Source organism: Nothoprocta perdicaria, unplaced genomic scaffold, assembly GCF_003342845.1.
Source record: "Nothoprocta perdicaria isolate Ctin4 unplaced genomic scaffold, notPer1 scaffold_343, whole genome shotgun sequence".
NCBI lineage: Eukaryota > Metazoa > Chordata > Aves > Tinamiformes > Tinamidae > Nothoprocta > Nothoprocta perdicaria.
The window spans coordinates 513,119-537,635 of NW_020455581.1; the positions used below are offsets into that span (position 1 = coordinate 513,119).

Consider the following 24,517-nt stretch of genomic DNA (forward strand, 5'->3'; position numbering starts at 1 on the left):
CATTCCAAAGAGGCTTATTTTCRGGATTGGGCTTTCACCTCCCCCCGCCTTGGTACTTCCTGAAAAATCAAGTGTTTTAAACATCCAAATAGGCAGAGATGCCTGTGCTTTCAAATATTTTTGAAAAGCCTTTCTGTAGCCTTCTTAGCTTTACTATTTATGTTGTTCAAGCATCGTAACATTTTTGCTTTATGCCAACCACTGTCAGACACCTGAAGTTTTAAAATTAACATTTGCTTTCATAAGCCAAACATGTATTTCACAGTCAAAATGTGTTACAGATTATTAAGCAATCCTAGCCAGTTTTACACTTTTAAATTTCGAGCCAGCTAACTGCAGCGTGCATTCACCTCTGCTTGGACACCTTCCATAGAGGTACGTAAAGCCATTTTCCCCATCTCATTAAASCTGAGGACACTGAGCAGTCTGATTTGTTCTCTTGTCTCTGAGTCCCTTCCAGGTGATCTTACAACTGAGGAGGTCTTCATTCCTGCCACCATACACATACCAAATTTTAACGCTATGAGCATTCTCACTGATTAAATAGGCTGCCCACATTTTACCTGATGCAGATGAAATAAATGCTTTCAAGGTARTAAGGTAGCAAGACAAAGTTTCAATGAAAAACAAAGGAATGAATATCAATATAGAATTTAGTTCCCACACCTTCATTCTTTTCATATTTCTCATATTTGAAAAGTGGTAACACTTTGAAAAGTGAGACACTTGATAATAGTGTCTCTTGGCAAGAAATTCTTGATAGGAGAAACAGCTAAAACCCAGGAAAGAGMCATTTTTGACAGTTCTCTGAAACCGTTGGCTGAGTTTCTACAGTAGCAGACAAGAAAAGTCAACAATTGTTCTCAATACCCTGCTTGATGATGGCCAACAAGACAGAGGGCATTATCTTCCTTCTATAAAACCTTGGCACAGCCACATCTCGACTACCAGGGGCAGTCTCTGCATTTCAAGAAAGAGCCAGTACAGTCGGAGGAGCCAAAGAAAAATACTACTAAAACAGGAGAATCAAGAAATTTCTTTGAAGAGAGACCCAAAAGAGAGACTCCAAAAGGGCTCAGGGTAAGYCTTAGTATGAAAAAAAGGCAATCTGCAATATATGTGACTGAGGTTTACAACATCATGAAGGCAGAGGGTAAGCTGAGAGCTGAAACTCAAATTCTGCAATACTAGAACATGGAATACTTGATGAAAATAGCAGGCTTAAAACAACATATAGAAAACTTTTGGAAAGTGCTTTTCTATGAGACTGTTCACACAGTCAGAACAGAATTAGAAAGATCAGAAAGGAATCAGACAAATTAATGGATAAAAGATGCCACAATAGATATTAAAGTGATAGGCAGAAAGTACCATCTAACACCCTTAATATAATAATTCTGATGGTGGAATATGGGGAAAACAGCAGAAAATACACGTGCTTTGTGTGTGTATTTTCTCCTATAAGCCTGTATGTTCTCCCCAGACAGAATCTCCTACAGCCATCCTCTGACACAGGATATGGGACGAGACGGACCATTAGTTTGATCTAGTAGTGAGCATTACCAGGCAAACATCAACTCAGAATTTTTCTGGCTTGTGAGAGGATTAATCTAACTCTTGTATTTCAACATCTTATTTACAAAAAGAGAGTACATACCCAGTAATCTATCATTTTGGACAATGTAATCATTTTTTTCATTTCTGCAAATTTTAAATGCAAGCTTGCAGATGCTCAGAAGGTTTTTTCCATTCACTTTCATCTGCAAAGAGCATAAGAGACAAGAATCAGAACTAAAGTCAATATATAAAAATACATTGTAACGTTTAGAAGTTAAKATATCGTGGCAATCTTTGATTTTCACATAAGAACTCTCAAATATTTCAACCGAAACCTTAAGAATATAGAGGAAGCAAACTGAAAAGCTTGCAGAATTCAAGGACTCAACTATCTACCTGGTTTAAGCTCTATCAAACATACTGTGCCAGGTGATTTAAAATAGCCGGTGATACATGATGTACATGCTTTTATATATTTTACACAGGTAGGATACCAGTACTTTTTCTTTTTTCTTCTTCTTTAATTTACTCTTACAAAAGATATTCTGCACAAGATTCACTGGTTAGGCATCTGTGGCCATACAAAGATACTTAGATAAAGGTAAAAAGCAGTGTTTAATGAGCTAAAGATTTTTTTTTTTTCAAAAACTAAAATTCATCTCCACATTCAGATTTTATACAATTTTTATATTTTTAATATAGATTTTTATTTTATTACATATTATTTATTTCTTGTATATTTGTTTAAATCCCTGCATGTGGATCTCAGTTATAGGACACTGTCTCTTTTACTCCTTCCTCCTCCAGATGTAATTTCCATGCAAAAAATATCCTCCCACAGATGCCCATCTGGATGAAAGGGAGACAACAGTGTCTTGCTAAATGGTTACTTATTAATGAACATTTAATTTATATGAAGTCTAAAAGTATGAAGTGAAAAATCAAATGCAAGCAGTGATTTACAACATTTACAATTCTACCATATTACAAAAGAGCATTTTAAAAGACTTACAGACAGAATAATCTTTGCCAGTTTTAGGCAAAGTGGATCTGAATCTATGTCTACAAGTTTATATAGTGTCTTCAGAAGCACACTTTTCCTTTTAAATCTCTTCCCAAACATATTTCCTTCATTCAAGGTTTGATGGAGTTTGGTGCAAGCCAGGCAAAGACTTTCTATATTCTCTTCTACTTGAAATGGGCAGAAAGACAAAAAATGTAGAAATTAATGAAAAGTACTGTCCTCTCCAGATTTACCCAATAGATACAGACACAGGAGAAAAAAAATAAAGAGTAGCTTGCATGACAAAAACATCAGGCACCTAATCATTCTCTTAAAATGCTTACTCTTCAGAACAGTTTTATGTCGGTCTTCCTAAAAGAGAGGCTTGAAACTAAAGCAATCCCAGAGTAATGGAGCCAAAATGAAACACTTCTTCAAAATGTTTAATAATCAGATTGACCATATGTCCAGCAGGAATCTGTGAATCTGAATATATATATATAATATATATATAAATAAATTTATAAAAAAGCTGTCCTACCAAAAATTACACATAAGAAGCAGCACAGAGTTAAAGAATACTTTTCTGCCTATATATTCTACCCAGAAGTTGATGCACCAACTGCTGCTGCAATTGAGAGAGACTGAATGCAAAAACTCTTTAGAATATTTTGGTAGTAGATGAGTAAGATGCATTTGGATAGACAGTTGGTCTGCGGATGAAAATTTCCTCCATCTTCTAATCTGAGTGCCTTCAACATATATGTTAAAAGATATAAAAACAATACAATGAAACCACAAACTCATCATGAGATCATAAATCATACTTCAGAGGTAAAAAGCAAAGTGTTGCTCGCCTATTTTTAAAAATCAAATATTTTAGTTTTTCATTGTTTTTCCTGTAAAGTGACTTTGACAAAGGACAGAACAAACCTACTTAAGCTTCCTGTAAAAACTCTGCATTTGCTCAGGCTGCAACTCAATGTCAAAAATAGCCATAATCAAGTAGGCAAAAAACATTTGGCACAAACTAACTTATTAATAAAATTTAAAGCAGCCYGAGTTATTTCAAGGTTCAATCTTTTGAGATATAGTTAATTTACTCAATATTGTTTCAATATTCTAAGTCATTATATATTTTCGTGAGATATCCAACACCTCTTACACAAGAGGTTGGAAAGGAATTTTAAGACTTCTGTAAATTTAATTCAGATTTTCAATACAATCTAAACTTAAAGCACTGAGTCTATGCAGTATATTTTTCTTGAAGTGATTACTGCATCATTGACTACTAAATTGATAGACTCATAAACTCTAAGATAAGCTAATTTAATTACACAGGAACTTGTTTAAAACAATATTTTTCACACTATTAAGCCACTGAACACATGAAAGCATAATGAATTAAGTAGTTTAATTACTGCTAATTCTTTTACAGTAAACATAGATGATTTCTTCATGCCTGTTGCTGAAAGTAGTAAAGAAAATCCACACTTTCAAGAATCGTACCCACCATTCTCCATTTCACTCAGAATTGGCAGGATCTTTGTGCGCCAAAAGTTTTCTTCCTCTTCCGATTCTTTTACTCTTGTGTCCTCTTCCAAGCCTTCAAAATACATTCAAAACAAGAGCCCACATTTACTGAAGGTTTCCACTTCTACATAAATAGATTGTTTTATTTTGTAAGTCAAAAAAGAAACCCTCAAAATGTCTACATTGTTAGTTGATCCATCCAATTTTTTTAATTAATTTTCTTTGAAAGAAAAGTTTCAAACACAACTAGGTTGGACGAATTTTTTTTATATAAAGCTGTACCATAAATCAAGATATGCCATTTTTTGACATTACTGTTTCATTTGATCACTGAATTGGAAGACTATATTGACATCAACATGTCATACTAYCTCTCAGCTGACCTTCAGTTTTCAAGCACGCTAAAACTGTGCTCATGTGACAGCTGTATTAAGAAGATCCTCACTGCAGGCAATCCTCTGGGGTTAACAGTTTTAYCTAGTAAACGTGTACAGTTTATTACACTAAGCATGGTTAATTAGTGTAACCTAATTAATTAACACTTTGGATTTAACCAGGAAGCACGAGGAAACAAGTCTTAATCGTTATTACATCCTCTTAGTGGTCCTAACCGCTTCATACAATGAATCCCAAGGACTTCCTAAGTAAATTTATGCAAGATACATATTTCCTTCTTATTCTTTGTTACATGTTAAATTATTTGATACATGTTTTCCAGATTGCTATGTAGGAAACTACATGTTTCTGAAAGATTTTTCTCTTAAAAAAAAAAAAAAAAAAAAAAAAAAGATTTCAATGCAACAAATTTCCAGCTTTCCTGGCTACTCTCAACAAATTTACTCCATAATGAATGAGGAAAAAAAAATGCTTCTTCCTTTCAGACAACTTAAGAGTCTACACAGAGAAGGTTTTTTACACTTTGGATGTTCTTAGTCTGCTTTGAATATGAGAAACAAGGAGAAAATGTCCTTCAGGAAATACAAAGCTAAAAACTGGCAGACCAATCAACAGCTGTCTGGGAATCTTGAAACAAAAGTGAGAACTTRAGAATTTCTTTCCTGTGAGGGTGCCAGAGCCCTGGCACAGGCTGCCCAGGGAGGCTGTKGAGCCTCCATCCTGGGAGATGCTCAAAAGCCATCTGGGCAAGGACCTGCGCAGCCTGCTCTAGGTGACAGGGGTTGTGCAGCAGGGGTTGGACTAGCTGATCTTCTCAGGTTCCTTCCAACTTCAAGCACTTGCTGATTTTGTGATTTTTTTTTTTTTAAATGATTTGCAAGTAGGCATTTTTCATAGTTCTGGAATAGGCAACTAAAGGTTTTGTTATAATATTGAGGCTTAGGGTCTTTTTTAAAAACAATTTTTAATACGAAAAGTCACATGCGATTCCACTGAATAACACAAACAAAGCCATTAAAACTAAAGTACATATGTTTTGAAGTGATATCTGTCAAAGTATATCCCTCTGCTTAGTAYAAGCTCTTGCATTTAAGTGACCATGTAAATTTTTACTTATTCCACGCACAGCACTACCAAATACAAAGTACTCTACGATATGAAWCTGCTATCAAGAAACTTTCACTGTGAGAACTTCAAATTAATTACCTCAGACTTTAAATTAATGACAGTGTGCTAAGCATTACTTAGCACACAGCAAAACAATTAAATCCTCCTGACTGCTTTTAAAGGCCGCTGCTCTTAAAAGATGTTCATTTTTTAAATACTGCACATTTGTATTAACCATGACTCTCTATGTGTATTTTATATACCGAGTAAATCTAACAGTGATATTTATTTCAACAGAAAATACGGAAATGCTGCTGTTTCAYAGATAAGCAAGCATATATTGTTAGTGTGAGCATACACATATATTAGTATATATTATTGCATAAGTGGGTTATAAGAACTGTTATAATATTACTCCTTTTGCAGATTTCTCCCCCACCCCCCAAAAAAAAATAAGCTGATCCTCTTAGATTTCTAATGACCTGTAGCTTATTTAATAAAACACTGCACAGCATTTTCATGAAGTGTAAGTTGTCCTCTGGACAACACGGGCCACAGCTCAAACTAGGACACAAGAAGAGCTTGCACTGAACTTTCCTGCCACAAAAGCCACGTATTGATTCAGGTATTTCCTTCCCTCCTAATTTGTAGCTCTATTTCCTAAATTGAGAGGGGCGACTGACTTTTTAATCATATCATGCATGTACATAATGTTAGGAAGCAATATACAGGATAGTTCATACATGTATTACAGACACAACCAAGCTTCTCACTTGGAAAAAAAAATAATAAAAAAAGACAAAAGCTTTCAATATTTAGCTCAGAACAAACCAGACTACCACTTTTTTTCCCCCTAAATGTGATATATGACTTCTAGCTTTATACAATTTTTTTTTTCTGGCAAATATATTCTTTATATATGACATAATTCTTTTAAGCTAGTATCTCTTGTAACTGAGAAAAGAATTATAATCAACTTCAAACTAAGAGTATTAATCCTAGCAATAAGAACTAGCAGGAAATATTTGATTATAAAGAAGAGAAACAACAGTGAGTTGTAAACTTGCAAGTCTCTCAGTTCTGGTAGATTTTAAAGGTGCCAATGAAAAGTATTAGAACAAGTGGTATTTAAAATATTTTAGGAACCATCCTGAAGCTTCTAGCTGAGGAAATTACAATGCAACAGGAAAAATACTTGAGCAAAAAGTTCAGCAACTTGCAGATTCTGCTGTCTCAGTTTTTCACAGGTCTTAACCACAGCTTTGCATTCTGGTCAGGGGAAAAAAAAAGTCACTAATCGGTCTACATTTATTGGTTGCTGTTTTTAGCATGTACATACAAGAGCCTTAGCAACACTGAGCTTTCAAAAGCCGTGTACTGCCTGACTTATCGTGTTTAGCCTTTTCACAGAATACTGAGTGGCTACAAATACAGCAGTGCTAAAACAGTCTAGCTCCTCGCTAAAATGTGAGAGTATAAACATGATCATATTTCAACACAGAAATAAGCGGTACATGAATACTGTCTCTCAGTAGAGGGGAGAAATGATTGTAAAGCTCCTGTGCTTGCCCGATATTTATTCTCTGGTTAAGGATGAGCTAAGTATGAACAAAGGAAACAACACAAATGTTAAAAAAAAAAACACTAAAAAAAAATAAGCAAAGGATTATTTTTTATAACTAGCACAAATAATGATGAGGTCTATAATTAGGGAAAATACAATCCCACAGAGTACTCCATAACATGTTAAAATAGTCCCAGCTCCTTCTTAAGACAATGAAGGCACGGTTCATCACAGCCTATGCCACAGTTACCCAGAACTAGGCCTATGCTTAGCACTGGAAAAATAGTAACAAAGCAACAGCAGAGTAGAAACTTCAGGTTTACATACTAGACTCACTGGATATAAAGTATAGTATAGAATACATATACATATAGTATGTAAACCTGAAGTTTCTACTCTTATCTCTAGTTTCTATTATGTGGAAGAAATCTATTTGCTATGTATGAAATGACTCAGCTAATAGGAAATATTATTTAAAATCTGTTACGTAAAAATACCAAAATGCATTCCTACAAGGGAATACAAGATGTGTATCTCCAGCTAACATAGCTTGGCAAAGCTTTATCAGTTTTGGGGCAACTATGCCAGTTTACACAAACTGATGGGCCAACCAAGTATTAGCAGTTGGCAGGTTCTTAAGCCTGCACATGGGAAAACTAGCATTTCCACATGAGAAAATACCAAGACATTTTCACTCTAAAAATCTGTTAGGTCCTTAACGACCTGGATGAAGGGCTGGAGTGCTCCCTCAGCAAGTTTGCCGACGATACCAAACTGGGTGGAGTAGCTGATAGCCCTGAGGGCTGTGCTGCCATCCAGAGGGACCTGGACAGACTGGAGGACTGGGCGGCGAGAAACCTCATGAGGTTCAACAGGGGCAAGTGCAGGGTCCTGCACTTGGGGAGGAATAACCCTGGACACTAGTACAGATTAGGGGTGGACCTGCTGGAGAGCAGYCCCMCAGAGAGGGACCTGGGTGTCATGGTGGACGACAAGTTGACCATGAGGCAGCAGTGTGCCCTGGTGGCCAAGAAGGCCAACGGGATCCTGGGGTGCATTAAGAAAAGCGTCTCCAGCAGGTTGAGGGAAGTGATCATCCCCCTCTACTCAGCCCTGGTGAGGCCACATCTGGAGACTGTGTCCAGTTCTGGGCTCCCCAGTACAAGAGCCCAGAGCTCTTGTGGAGCTGCTGGAGAGAGTCCAGCGCAGGGCTACCAGGATGATCAGAGGCCTGGAACATCTGCCCTATGAGCAAAGGCTGAGAGAGCTGGGCCTGTTCAGCCTGGAGAAGAGGAGGCTGAGGGGGGACCTGATCAGCGTGTATAAATACCTCAAGGGAGGCAGTGAGGAGGAGGGGGGCGGCCTCTTTTCAGTGGTGGGCAGGGATAGGACTAGAGGAAATGGCTTCAAACTGAAGCATCGGAAGTTCCACAGGAACTTAAGGAAGCATTTCTTCACTGTGAGGGTGACAAAGCACTGGAACAGGCTGCCCAGAGAGGTTGTGGAGTCTCCTTCTTTGGAGATCTTTAAAACCCGCTTGGATGCAGCCCTGTGCCACGTGCTCTAGGTGACCCTGCGTGAGCAGGGGGGTTGGATTCGACGACCTCTGAGGTCCCTTTCAACCTTCGGCATTCTATGATTCTATGATTATTTTTCTACACCAAAAACACTAAAAAAGCATTGTATTTAGAAAACCAAAAATATTGTTCAGTGAAAAAAAAAAGATCTTTAAATCACAAAAGTTAAGATTATTTCCAATCGATTGTATTTTGTATCTGCGAATGTACGGAAAAAAATATAACAATGAAAAAGAACAACTATTCTGACTAGAGACTGAAATGCTTTATCAAGTACCTGTTAGTCTTCTTTTCCCGCTCATATTTCTTGTACATGATGAACTCGTGTCCAGCTTTTTCATCTGGTCACTAAAGGATGCAATGTAGATAGACACAAAATATATCAGAATGGGATGCTTAAATGTTTCCTCTTCAAAGGCACGGAATAGGACATCAGCATTTCAGTAGTTCATTGGAAAAGATGAAAGCTGAAGAAGCCAAGGTATTAGGTTATTCACTCAGAAAAAAAAAGACACTTGAATATAACTTGCTCCATAATATATTACAAAAGTAATGTATTACAAAAAGATCCTTCAGAAACACTGACATATTTATACCACAAGAGGTCACCATTATAGAATAGAAAATGCAAAAGCACTTCCAGCTGCACAATAAAATTTAAGGCTGAAATAAATCATGCTCAAAATTACCCATTTTTTCTCATCAATTTCATTAGCTGAATATAAACTCAAATAGTTTAAAACTGTAAATTCATCCATTCACAAGGACAGTCATTTCTTCCGACAGAATTACCACTTCGGGAAGATCTAATGAATAGCATTTTCCAAGATAGAAATAACCTAATAACCTTTAATCTACAGAGTAGAATTCCCAGCTTTGCATGTGATCTATTGCTAACTGCAGCGATTACTGTAGTTCGTTAAAAAACAGGCTATGCTGTCATTTCTTTGTAAAGGTAGGTAATGCCCCGATTCCTCATGCTTGTATGACTAGCCCTTGTTTGGCCAAACAAAACTATTACATACACATATGATAAATCTGTTACACTACCTGCATTTTCAAGCTGCATTGATCCAAAAAAAAAAAAAAAAAAAAAAAGGCTATAGACTTCCATTATTATTATTAAAACAGGAATCTTTCCCTCCCTTAAAATCCTGTACTTAAAGTCTTGGTCTATTGTTTTCTACTCTCGGTTTCTAATTTAACAGCTCTTATTCCATTTATAGCTCATGTACCAATATAACCTAATCTCCTAAATTTCCTTTTACAGATAAGAGCAGTGTGCCAGCAATATTATTGGAATTTTTTTTAACCTGTTAATTTGGTTGCTATGAGGCTTAAAGCTAAACTCTTGTTTAAGTGGTTTGCTGGATTGGCGCCTAAATCCTGTCTGCCAGTCCAGACAGGAGATGTAAGTCGTCCTATCAACAGATGGAGACAGAATAAAAGACAAAGCTCTTGTAAGGTCACTTCCCTACAAGAGAGGGACTACAGAGCTGATTGCCATCGGTCACAAATTTCCCAAGCAATTACACGACAGAGGAACACTTGCTTCATTATGGTTAACAGTGAATAATGCTTTCTTTTTAAAGCATGGGGATTTAAGTGCTCTATGATCCAAATCACAGCTTATACAAACTGTCTCTAAATTATTTCAGCTCATACGTGGCAATTTCTACGTTTCTGGGGAAGCAACGCAGAAACAAAACCAAAAGAAAGCAAACCACAAAGAATAAAAGAAAATTTGCACCTCTAAAACTGACCACTGTCTGTGGACACATAGATTAGAAACGACAGTCACCACAGCACATGATAACTACCGATAGCAGTTCAGTGTATTAACACAAATAAAACCTGGTTTCATTTATATCTTGTCCTGTAGACTTCAAAATTTCAAGAACTGAAACCATAAGGTTCAGTTATGCTTGACACCAAACCCACAGACCCCACAGAGGTGGCTGGGCAGACAAGAGCATAACTATTTCAGTTGCCCAAGATACAGACACCTATCTTCACTCCTAAGAATGACATGTACGTACAATGAAACTGTCTGCTTATATTAATAAGGATTTTGAGCGTACTTTCCTTACCAAAATAATCATGTATCTCATGTCTCTACCCCCATCCCAAAAATATAAATCCATAGGATGAATCCAAGAAAACTCAACAGACAATCCTAGAAGTTCTGTAGGAAACAAACTGCTGAACAGAAGAGACCCTGAAGCAAAGGACGTGGTAACCTGAACACTTATCAGAGAGATACCACACGCAAGGGACCACAAGAAAGTTTGAAAAAAGGAAGAGAAACAAAGAAAAAAAAAGTTCCCTCAGAGCCTCGTCTTTCTTGAGCACCAAGATCAATCAGCTGAGAGATGCAAGTGCGTAGGAAACCAGACTGCTGTAGCACTGCTAATCACAGACTTGTCTCTACTTCAGGGGAAATATGTCCCCATACCTTCAACAGCTACCGGGAGCTGTCATTAGATCCTGGCCCAGAACACGTCGAGTATGCATATAAGCGAGACCGACTGCAATGCATACTGATCTTTAGGAAGAATACACAATTCACGGATTTTGAGAGATTATAAAATCCCTTTAGGTATCTTTACCATGCTGCCAACTGCATTTTAGAAAGAGGCTTGTGATTTTTCTTTTCACTTTCTTATACAACTGAAACTCTAAGCAGCACTCTCTCATTAAGAGCCATCCAGTTAAAATGTAATCAACTTATTCTTAAAAGAACGTTACCTCCTCTTGAGGGGAACTGGCTTGTCAAGAGAAGGGTTGCCTTGGAAACACAGGGAATTGGCAGAAATCTGATCATCCGATAMAAACTCATCAAGGAACAAACTGACAGGGGTACTGAGGATTTATAAAGGAAAAAATGAACTTGGCAACTGGATCATCTCTACCTTCAGCAGCTCAGGTAAGGGAGATCAGAGGAGCCCCTATGGAAGATGCTGCTCTCTTGAGTGTACAGAGACCAGGTGAAGATTTCCAAAGAGTCCAAGATAGAACAGCAAGATTCCTGATCCTGGAATCAGGATTTTTCCTCAGGGGGAAGAAAGGGGGGAAAAAAAGTTAAGCAAAAGGAACATTCAGAAACACAAAAAGTGTTTTTTTTTTTTTTTTTTCCCATTTATATTTCCTTGTATTAACATGGACTGTGCAGTGTCATACGGTCACAAAGCCAGAAAATCACTATATTTATTATTATTAATTTCCTTGTTAGTAGCAAGCACTTAGTGTCCTACCCTTTATTATCTAGTTCCAGCTAAGAGGGACTGCACAGGTAAATGTTAGCACAAATTAATGCTTCTGTACAGAACTAATAAGCAGTCAAAGCCCAGGATCCCACACAAATTAAGACCAGTGGGAACATCCTCTCCAGCCTCAGTAAAAGTGCTGGAAAATATACCTAAGTTCTTTTTCTTCAAAGAGTAGTTAATTTAGAACTCAAAAATATAGCTCAAATTCTTACAAAGGCCAGTTTTATCCTGGGTCCTTTGCATGATGACCTTTTGAGGTCTTAAAACATTCTGCAGCAGTCTCTGTCTTTTTACAAGACTCTGAAATGAACCTGTTCACCACAAAAAAGTTGCAAACTGTTTATACACAAAGAGAACCACTGAATCTCAGCTTTTATAAACATATGCTGTGTGCACTGGGAAGACAGATGTGATGCATATGCACCAAAACACACAAAAAACCCTCTCTCCTCCCTAACACACGAAGTCTTACTTACTAGTGAGAAGAATAGATCCGCAGCACTGCTAAGCAGCTCCTGGGGACCTGCCAGGGCAAACCATAAGCATAAGGACTATTAGGTACAAAGYGGTTCCTGCCCAACCTAGGCCAGAGTTCAGTCCTCCCTGACTGTTGGTAATCCTGCAACAGGCAAGCCATTTAACAGCAGCGTTGCCTATAGTAATGTATATTGGAGATATACATTATAAATGTATGTGTTTGGAGTGTGATTATGTCTACCCTATAACCTGGGTTTATTTTTAATGCCAGCAATATGCAAGATGGCATGCATTCTACGTAGTCTAATGTGCAACAAGTTCTGTCTTTCTATTTTACTCTGACATTCCCAAATTCCAGACGAGCTAGAAAGGGAAAGTTGCAAGATATTGTGGAAGTATATACACAACAAGGAAGTTGTAGATAACAGGAGTCACACGTAAATAATGAGTTTTTCTTCCTTTGAGTGCCTGTCATGCAATATGTGATTTCAAAACTGAGTCATACTGTGATGATTTTCACAACTCCACAGAAAAATATTACCTGGAAAAGAATCTCAGAGCTCCTTTGGGTCTTGATTCAGCGGGTCAACATCATGCTGTGAATCCTCAGAAAGAGCACTGTGCTTAATAAGGTATGAACAGAATTTCATAATAACCCTGCAGAACTCATCTAGAGGCCCATGGTTGCTTGTGCTTTGGCCAAGTGAGCCTTAACTAACATGGGGAGGTAAAAGGGAGAGGGAAGAGTTCTTGTCATACAATTCAGAGCAGGGGTGGGTAAAAAAATCTCCTGGTTGGAAACACACATTTTTTTAAGATAACTCAGCAGCAGTCAGAGTCCTTYCAAGAAGAGGCTTTGCTTCTGTGACCTTAGAAACACATGAGGCCCAAAAAATAAACAGCCCTGGAAATAAATTGTCCAGATCAAGCTAAACTCAAGCATGACAAGTATGCCTTACTATATCTGACTTTAAAAGAGGAATCAGGAATCAGGTTGGCACAGAAAACATGTATTAATTTCCCTACTATGAAACCAAGGTGCTCTAGAAAACAAACAAGAAAAAAATGGCTTTTTTTTTGACGACATGTATGACAAACAGAATATCAGGATACTCCTGTTGGGAAGAAATACTGTAGTGTCACTGTATACTTGCCATGGGTGATCCATCAACTTTAGATGCCCAAAGTCATTCACCAGACAGCGTATAAATCCCTGAAAGCCAAGTTGGTGAAAGGTGAATTCTTCATTGTAGTTCCCAAGGCTGAGCATTTCTCTCCATCACACAGCCTATTTGGTTATGTGAAGTGTGGAGCTTATTCATCATTATTAGAACATGTTGTCCTCAAAAATGAGGCAATAAAGCACATTCAACATAATTCCCTACTCATCATCTGCAGTACATTGACAGAAGAAACAAGCTTTTCCATCCATTAATAATCTCAAGCCTTTAAAAGAGCAAAAAGTTTCTGCTCCCCTAGGGGAAGGGCAACTTTGATAAAGCTTCTGGASAGAAGGAAAACGGGAAAAGCCATTGCTCCACAGAATGTTAAACCAAGAGTTGCTCTTTTCTTGGAAGAGATGCTACACAGTCAATGGAGCAAATATAGAGAGAATAARCAAATCAAAACTACCTTTGGGCATGCTGCATTTGTAGCTTGCATATGCCTAAGAGCCAGACAATCTATAGTCAAGCTTATCCATACATGGTAGAATATTTGTTAGAATCTAAAATTGTTCTTGAGGGAGAAAAGCCTTAAGTAACCAAGTAACCCTGTTCTTAAGAGCTTTTAAAACTATAAAGAAGCTGGATTTGATTCCTGAATGTTTTCCCTGAGATTCATTAAATACACTGCACTTCAAGCAAGACCAAACATCTAACTCCCTTCAAGGTAATTATTCTTTRCAGATCAGGTATCCAAGAACAGCTATCCCAGATCACTACCCTTCATCTCTCAGATAAGCAAGCAAAGAAGCCAGAAATGTTATTTGCCATAAGACATAYAAAACATAGATGCTTATGGCGTGAACACTTCATCAAGGTGGCAGTAACTGCCTTAACAACATGTAAATCAATTTTCCTCCTATAGCAATGGAATTATTGCTGCTAAAATTCTACATTTTGGATTTGAAACAATACCATTCAAATCACTTGAACAGAAAAGCCATAACTTTTAGTCCTAGCCCTTGCCGACTATTTAAGAGCAYTTATGTGGATATTCAGTACTCCACAGACAGAGCAACAGTGAATGTTGCTCAGCATTGCTCAGCTTAAATTCCATACTTGGTGGCACACAATTTGACCTTAAACATGTGTCCCCCACCACACACACACACACACACCATTCTTATTTTTTCTTAATTAAAATTTTTCTCTTATAGGCACTACTCGAGGCCTTCCAATATTAATAGTTATACAACAGACTCAATTATCCAAAGGATGTGAGTGTTACAGAAAAACTTGAAAACTCCAACATGCCTCCTCTTGAAATAAGGATCTTTGCAGTTGTTAGGAGGTCTGCAAAATGGAGTCAACAGAAAGCTGACTGATGGCCTGTTATGAGACTAACTCATGATGCTGAGTTAAGGTACTATGTACTGGTACTGAAGCACTCAAGAAGCTTTGAAAAGGCAAAAAAAAWCACTTTTTAGAAAACATTATTGTAAGAGAAGCTTACGTAAATATAAAATTATCATGAAACAGACAGGTAGAAAGAAGATGGGCACACTGGATCTACATGAGAATGTAATTTACTACCCCCTGCAGAGAGGATGAGGAATAGTGTGGTTAAAGAAAATAGAAGTTCGAAGATCATCTAGGGAAAATTTCAAACAAAAAGAACCCAAGAGTCCCTATCTATCAGACCTCTCCATACAATGTGTTGCTTTTACTACCAATATAGGCACAGCTGCTTTTCTGAATTACTCAGAACTGTGGCCTCTATCTCAAAAGACCCGCAGTGCAGGTCTTCCAGGTGCAGAGATACCTGAGGCTCCAGATGAAATCATCAGGGCATAGTCACAGGCAGCAGCTTTGTCTCAAAAGGAAGGTTGACAGCCCCAGGGAAGGTTAAAAGGACGTAATGGTGGCACTAGGAATCAGGAAGAAGGATGAAGGGGTATTCGCTGGGTCAGCAGTAAGGAACAAGGCAAGAACCCCAAGACAAAGCAGAAGGGGTAGTCAGATGTGGGGCTGTGCCTGGGACTAATCTTCTCAAATGACATTCAGCTACACGATGCTCAGGAACCAATGCTTTAGAATTAAGCCCTCCACATTTGTGATTCTTCCATCTTAAATGTTTAGTGATCAGGAAATCACAGTTACTGATTATCAAGCTACTGTTTTAAAGAGTTTAAAGGGATATGCAAAAACTTAGCAGTATACTTGGTAAAAATAAGGAATATTATCTGCCTTAAAGATAATCAAATTACTACAACAGTGTAACTTTTAAAGAGTGTTTTCCTTTCAGAAAACAAAGCAGATATGGCAAGTAACTTGCACACAGCTAAAATAAGTATAAGTTAAAGTATTAAAGTAATTACACAAACCTACAATCAGTCTTCTTTCTCACCTACTAAGATTTTCAAAAACATGCAAATAATTGAAAAGGATAACTGATGATGCAGATGTCCTGTAATTACTTCAGGAATTATAGAGGATTATATCATAAGCAACACCACCAGAAGTGACAAAAACATAAAAGGAATGAAGACTATAATGGAAGCTACAACTGAGACCACCAGCTTGAGAAAGGATAAATAACAGAAAGACAGCATAATTTGCAAAATATGTCAACAAGAAGGCCAACTACATTCTGAGTCATTCTAAAGATGAGCAAAAACAATTCCTCTGTAAGCACAAGTCCATTATTTATGACAGCTCTAGCAATAAAAAGCACACTGTTTAGATGGGCTATTGATCAGGAACTCTGTGTGCATGTTAAATAGTATGGCTTAAAAGAATAATAAAGGTTGATAAAAGATGTGCATCCTGAACCTTTTTATTCTTTATAGTCTTTGTATTTTCTATTAATACATAAAATTTTATTGACCCTATCTACTTGTGGCAAGCTACCTTTAAGCAAGCAGATAATGATTAATGATTAAAATTACAATCAGTTAAAAAATAAAACACGAAAGTACTAGCCCAAACACATTGGGCTCTGAAGACTCAAGGTGCTGCAACACTTTCTTTTTTTTCCAACTTGAATCCCATATAAGCCCCTTCTTCAATTYTTATTCTGAACAAAATTCAATCTAAATTCATTCCTATAATAGCCCTACCTAGACCACAGAACGATATTTCTTCTTTACCATTCCACACTTTTCCATTTCTGCAAATGGGTCTCAACTGATCATAAAAAGATTCAAGACCTGGATTTCCCAGATTTGGAGAACAATGATCTTATACTGAACCTGACGACTACAGTGGAAAGATTCTATTTGGACTAGGTTGTAAAAATGAGCCTAACCACCATTCTCAGTTTCATAAGCAAATAGACCACAGATAGACCACAGCTGTCAGAGGTTTTTTGTTTGTTTGATGACTTTAAAAATTCTGTTCTGAAACAGTTCTTCATTCCTGTTTTTTCCACCAGTATCTCCTAATTCCATATAAAAAACAGGCTCCTGGGGAGGAAAGGTATCACTTCTTCCGTTACTTGATGGCCTCCTCCTTAAATAATTATCTTAACAGCTACTGGGGCAGGGGCAGAAAGAGAGAGAAATACTATAGTCAGAGCAGGCTGATTTCTTGCAGCCCTGTGTTAATAAGAAGTCCAGAGGCTGTGAATAAAAATAATGAGGTAAGATAAATCCCGAGGAAATCTGATCAGAAATAATACCAGCTAAAATAAATAACAAACTAGCATCTGAACCATGACATTGGTTTCAAAAAATTCAGCCAGAGCAAATTAGAATGAGTATTCCATTCAGGAAGAAATCTATCCCTTTTGTAGGAATCATTTTCTTTGAGGAGACAAGAAATGACTCTTGGGCACAGGGATTAAAAAAGTTTAAATTGTCAGGTAGAAATTACTTCCTATATTCATTTGCCTCCTGATTTATGGGTTTCTATACAAGTATTGCAAAACTATGAAAAGCACAGGAAAGAAACCAGTCTTACGCAATCAGCTGATGCATATTTCTCAAAGATTCTGTCAGACAGGTATTTGCCAAAAGACAGCAGTAGTGTCAAAAAGCAAGGCACAGTTTATCTTCTTTTCAGCACCATCTTATTTTCTTAAAGCAATTCATAGAAAGCATTAATTAAAAAAATAAAATAAATGGGCAGAGCCACCAGGGAGTTAACTGCTTGCCACCAAGCATTTCCTCTTTGAAGGCACCTATATTTCTAAGGAGCCCAGGGATGATGTTCAAGCTTTCAGAATATTGAGAAATTGGAGGAGCTAAAAAATAAATAAATAAATAAATAAATAAAAATCATCTTTTCTCACCAGGGAAACTGTTGCTCTTTATCAGCAAGTCTGCCATCACTGCTGACATTTCTCTTGAAATATATGAACGTAGAAACCATTTTAAAATTTTCATTTCTATAGCAATCACAATAGATGGCAAGGCACAATGACTGGATGAAGATGTAAACAAAACTAGGCTTCTTTATGATTGTCAGAAACTGCGCCTTCCTTACATGAGGAAATGTCAATGATTTCAATCTGCTTCAATATAATTAGTTGGTTATTTGAAAAACAGGAAAAACAGAACAGCAAGTCAAATGACAAAACTCTTCCCCCAAGCAGGTTCTATTTTTTTAGCACCTTTGTAAAACAGTAGATTTCACAAACACACACACACACACAAAAAAAAAAAACACCCAACACCCCCTGCCCCCCAAAACACATGCTTTTCATCAGTCCTTGGACAATAAGAGAAAAAAAATTGAGATGGAAAGCAAGCTTCTAGCTGGAATAAGATACTTCCCTCCTGCTCTCTTTGAAAGAAATGTAATAGCATTAATGGCAGGAATCTGTCATGCTATTTTGGCATGCACTACAGTTCCATCACTAACAGAAAAACAGCTTTGTTAAAACAAAATTCTTCTCTAACATATGCAGGATCAGGAGAGAAAGGGGAGCAAGGAGTCCCATACACTTTCTCTTGTAGGAATTACACTATCTGTACAATCCTCTTGCTTAGTTCCTGAAAGATTTTTAAGTCATTGGGTTATTGAATTAAGGCTTACACAACTGCTTCACATGAAGAATGACAGGTCTCTGGATAACAGAAATATTCACATTCTTTTAGGTCCTCATGCTATTATTCCTGAGCACAATGTACTTTAAATAGAAAAGATCTCTAACCCTGCACAGGATGCTTCAAGTATGCATGACATAGTAATTTTTGTGCTTGGATCACAGCTGCTGCTTAGTACATGTAAACATGTTCTGTGGAGAAAGAATGACAATCTGCTCCTGCAAGGATCTCCRTAAAATATAACTCCTATCAAGATCAAACTCAAATAAATATTTTGGAGGATAGGTTTGTAATACATTTCAATTGCCCTGTGAATCAGAGGAAGAATGGCTTCCCTGAACTCAGAAAAGGATATWGATCAAGGCCTGCTTGGCTCATGTAGCATCAAATATGAATAGTGAACTCATGTGCTCACAGCTTTAAGTCCTAGCAATGAGTCAGAGCTGTTTGAGAGCAGTCTAGAGTCATTTCATCAGGTAACAACATGAATGGAGCTGATACGGATTGGAAAGCTCCTTCAACTATCCATGTCCTTTACTAAAGTGAAAGCATTTTGTACTGTTCTTATGCCCATGGCAGGTATGTCTGATACTCTAAGCGTAAGATCCCGTAAGTGTTGTTAAGTGATCCTTGGCACAAAGACCTGCACAGGCAGATCTTGGGCAACACTGGCAAAAATTATCTCCGCAGCAAGCACAGAGGCAGCACATACAGTGCACAGAAGGTAAAGACATTTACAAACATGGATCTTGCAGCATTCAACATGGAAAGAGGCAGCAGTTTTCCACTACACTGGTTTTGGAAAAGCTACTCTGAGCAAGAATGGAAAACATTCTCCCATGTTAAGTTCAGTATTTTGAAAACTAATTCAAGATAGTTATGTGTTGATAAGGTTCATCACCTCTAGATTTTTTTACTAGTTCACCAAGATATCTGCGTTAAATGTCTACCAGTTACAGTCAGAATCAGTGTATTGAAAGAGGTCATAAAAAATTAAGAAGGCAAACTTTATGAAAAAATGAACCTTGACTCTCCACATATGCATAATGGTATTTGAAGAACGCAATATTGAAGGTATGCATTTTTCCCTTTGAATTTCTGTTTTCTAACATTCCTCTTGCACATTCTGAAAGAAAAATTGAACTTGATAGATTAGAATATAAAAAGTGTGAACCACAGGATGCTCTGAAACTGATTATACAATCCAATACAAATATTCATTCTAGAAACCTCTAAAATTGACAGTCTGATCTCATATCATTTACTAGCTGCAAACAATAAAAAGTATTTTTGCTTTTGCTACCTTCAATCTATGATTTTATGACTGGTTAAAGATGCATTTTTCAAGGCTATCCAAAATATGCATCATATAATATACATCACCACAGAGGAAGTATATGTAACACATTTAGTATTCAGCTACTCTTTATACTACAGCAATTAGGTTCTCTCTCCTAATTTAAGCTTCCTGGTGGTCAGTCTGTCTTGTCTATTTATCTACTGCTTATCGGTTCAGACTATGCTTGGAGCAATTCACCATACAGGTAACAGCACAGCTGCCAGACTATTTTAGATTTAGATTTTGTTTTAATAGTTTATAGATAATTTATAGGCATTGCAGTGGAAAAAAAAAAAAAAATCACAGAAAAAAATCAGAGTCAGAACCAGAATACAATATATTAGAATGACTGACGAGCCCGAGAAAAAGGCATCTCGGTCTGTTCTTCACACTTGCTGGGTTATTTAAAAAAAAAAAAAAAACCACCACAACCACCACTACTTTTCTGCCTCWATGGCCAAGGAGTTCATAAAGGAAGAAGGGGTTTTTTTTGGGTGTGTTTAAGCGTGGATTAGTTCTGCTTTTGTCAGTAGGAGCACAGAGAATCCCCTTCCCTGCCTCCAAACAAATGAAAACTTTGTTTTAAGGTACTAACTGTTCTTGTTTTAGTTCCACAGGTAAGTAAAACAAGCTTGAATTATAAAGACAATTACACTGATTTTAAACTTCATCATTTTATACGCAATTAGTAGAATTGGCCTGAAAAGGTTAATTATCAAAACAAATAAACAAACAAAAATCCACACCAAATAACATTCAACCTTCATATTTTGGGGGCAATTTAGAGTGGGTTATTCCTGAAAACTGAAGTATTAAGCTATTGTTGCCTAACGAGCTAAATTTGTCTTAATGAATTAATACTCYGCCTGCAAATACTGCTGCCTTCAAATTCCATCAATGCTAATCTAAATAGATTGATACTTGCTGGAATAAACAACTACGAAAAGGCTGTGCCAAAGTTACACAATTACCATACTCAAGCATTACTGACCTTTCACCTCTCAGTTGAAATAAAAAATTTCCTGCTGTCCCTTTCAGGATGTCTTCCCCCTCTGATTTGCTGATGTGCTCATTATAAATTAATTGACTCTTTCCACTGTTAAATGGTGTGTGCACCCTTTGTTCTGCTAAGCAGTTTTCATTACTTCTGCAAAGATTATTCATCATAACTGGCTCTTCACAATTCACTTTTTCTTCATCTGAAACAGCCAAAGAATATATTTTGTGGAAGTGTTCTCACACAATAAAACAAAGAGGAAGGAATTCAAAATTAAGTAGTTAATTTTTTATGTTATAAGATCAGAATTTGCTCATATCRGTTTAAAAAGAAAGCTTAAAAACACTAAAGCTTTTAGAGCAAAGTGTTCTGCTTTGCATACAAGTCTTTACAGACATCCTGCTGCAAGTCACCTTAAAACTTCTTTCAACTAGCATTTTGATTTTATTTCCTTTTTACAAATAGGCCGATTGTATCTTGCCAAAAAAAGATTATTTTTCAGTATTGGAATCATGAGGCTAAAGCAAAAGGTAGCTGTTAATCTTGTACCTCGGGATGTATCTGCCAGCAACCTGCACAAAAAGCTTATGTGAACATCTGCATGACAATGAGGGAGGAAAGCAAAGTGCCTCCTGTAAAACAAAGGCTACAGCTACTCAGCTTGTCGACTAATAACATCAATGTATAAGGGTAATGGATTAATTAGACTATGCATATGAGAACACGATAAAAATATATATTTACTAAAGAGCTACTGAAGAGGTAGTAAAATCTCATACATTTTAAGGCCAATTACCTTATTCTGTAATAAGCGGGGATTTTTTTTAAAAAAAGCAAGATATTCAGTGCATCATGTAAAGTATCAGCCTCATGCAATGAAAGAACTGGAGTTATTACAAATGAGTCTTTGTTAAAGATGGAGTTCCAGTCTGTTTTATAATGAGCCAGTTTTCTGGAAAGCAAGACATCAAGTCATTTCCCATCYGTGAGAAAATTACTTCCAAATCCCATGTTTCAGTGACTTTTATTAAATCTCCACTAATGAAACTCTTAACAAAGTACGCTGAGCAAATACAATGTACTTGGAGGCCTGTCAAGGCATATCACTCCTCTTTACCCTTCCTTTTATACTCAAGAATCCATCAAACAATCTCCTTAGATGATGCCATCTCATTATCTCTTTAAACACTTCAGCATTTAATGCTAATTTTACCCACTAAAGCAAACATTCAGAAGAAATCGCCTTAAAAATGTCAAAGGCATCGGAGTAGCTCAGGAACCTCCAGCCCATTATCAGAAGTCACTATCACTTTTGGAAATCATCTTTGCAAAACTGTCTTTAAGCCATGTAAAGCTCTTTAAAGCTTACTCTGAAAGGATTTGGAAATCTGTATTATGTTAATATAATGACATCTGTAATTAAGAAAAAAAGAACAAAAAAATGCTCTTTGCTGTAACGTCTGTGAAAGCATTCTTACTCTGATCAGAGGGAAATATTTTACCATGAAGGGAATTTTCCCGAGAAGTTCTTTGAAATAAGTCTGCTCGAGCATTGCTAACTCTTCTAACCTCCTCAGGATCCACAGGAGTTTTTGAAAAGGAAATGGAAGAATCTTCATCTTTTGCTGAATAGATTAGTTGTGGTTTCTGTCACAAAGATAAAACAGCTCTTAGAAAAGTATAGACAACTTCTTTTCACATGGAAACATTTTTTCCCCACTATTTTTCATATAAATAATTTCTTCAACTTTAGAAAAGCATACATGGGAATAAGTAGCAGCAGTTTAATAACCGTAAGTTTCCTCATTAAGAAAACAAAACCAAATTGTAATAAAACTATTCCACTGAACAAGCTACATCACTCATCCCAACATCACTAGAGAAAGCTATTTAAAAGCAAGCATTCAGGGGTATAAACACAAAAAGAACTAACCTTGAAAGAGCAACTGAAACTTAAAAAGATGTATCTCCTTCATACATACTCATTTAGCATTATCTTATTTATGCCTATTTATCATAAAAATAGTGCAGAGACATGCACTAATAATTCTAAAGGCAGATCTATTCTAAGATTCTCGACTAATTTCTTTATAATAACGAAGGGTCTATTAGAAAGTCCCCAGCGTGATCTTTTGAGTTCTCCTGGGCATGAAGACAGACAAGACAGGAGATCCATCCCCGACACTCTGACTAGTGTAAGTCCTAAATTGACTTATTTGCCTCTATTGGCTGAAAGTTTTTGCACTAGTCTTAACAAGAGATAAGCTTGTTCTGTTTTTCTTCCACTTCCCTACATAAGAGTTAATTGAAGAAAATCTAACATCAGGATGTAAACATATTTCATATAGACATATGCATGCTTAGATTTTATTTGATCCTTAAATACACTGTTTTATCAAGATTACTGAGTTCTAGCATTTCTTGGATTGTTTTTCCCTACTTTTCCCAAAGAGTACTGTTCTGGATTAAAGAAATTGTACACAGCATTAACAAATGTTAATGTTCTAGTGTGCTCTGCTTTACAAAACATTAAATAAATGACTATGACATAACCTTATGTTTAATAAGATTAAATTTAAAAAAAACACACAGTACATATGTGCTTACAACATGAAAATACTTCAAAATTCTAGTCATCTTATATGATAAAACCAACTGTTGTTTTCATCCGATTCGTGTTAATGTCATTTAGAAATTTAATGCAATGATATTTTAACAGTTTAACGATTTTATTTTTTGGAAAAATATTTGACAACATTGATTTTACAAGTCTCTGATTAGCATTATAACAGGATTTCATTTTTCCCAAACTATTTCATCCCAAACTATTTCTACAGCACCCTTTCTGTAACACTATGGTGCACCATTCACTTATACGTTATATAAAGGATATCAGTTACTTAATAACGTGTAGTGCTATTTCAGAGAGTACTCACATGATCCAGTGGGCTGAGACGAATGCCAGAAACTGGTCTTGATTCAGCCAAATCAAAACTGGAAGCATGAAGACTAACAGAAAAATTAAATGTAACATGAATCAAGCATACTCCCTTTCCCCCGCCCCCTTAATTGCATGCTTCCTCCCTCTACCAATAACTATGGAAAAAAAMCAAAGAGGAAAGGAAGCGTAACAGTGTATGGCATATATATCTTTACATCCCAGTCTTCTTTCCATGAATGCTGTTTACCTTCGATACCTGGCAAGACAGCAGTGTCAAGGAAGAAGAATCCTGAGCCCAGCTGCACCTCTGCCCTGATACTGCTTATTTTACACGTKTACAACAGTTCTCCACTGCAAGCCTAAATCCATGCACACACCCAAGGGTGTTTAGCACCCAAGCCCTCYGACACAAGCTCCAGAACACTGCAGGGGAGAAAGCTCCTATTTGTGCAAGCTTGTTCCTTCCCACAGCATGTGCAGAACAAGTAATTCTCAGACTCCTTCCTTCTATAAGRGCACAACACTGTAACCAGTAAGGAATATAAC

General features: G+C 36.8%; 1 protein-coding gene across 4 annotated transcripts in view; it reads right to left on the bottom strand.

Annotated features, from left to right (window-relative positions):
• ARMC2 (armadillo repeat containing 2) overlaps positions 1 to 24,517 on the bottom strand; it is a 57,574-nt gene that overhangs the window by 28,405 nt on the left and 4,652 nt on the right. For all 4 annotated transcript variants that reach the window (XM_026043974.1, XM_026043973.1, XM_026043975.1 and 1 more), the window contains 7 exons: positions 23,967 to 24,039; positions 22,509 to 22,677; positions 21,025 to 21,232; positions 9,015 to 9,085; positions 4,074 to 4,166; positions 2,570 to 2,745; positions 1,658 to 1,760 (listed from right to left, as the gene is read on the bottom strand). In XM_026043974.1, coding sequence (XP_025899759.1) covers positions 1,658 to 1,760; positions 2,570 to 2,745; positions 4,074 to 4,166; positions 9,015 to 9,085; positions 21,025 to 21,232; positions 22,509 to 22,677; positions 23,967 to 24,039 — 893 coding nt within the window. The remainder of the gene's footprint in view (positions 1 to 1,657; positions 1,761 to 2,569; positions 2,746 to 4,073; positions 4,167 to 9,014; positions 9,086 to 21,024; positions 21,233 to 22,508; positions 22,678 to 23,966; positions 24,040 to 24,517) is intronic.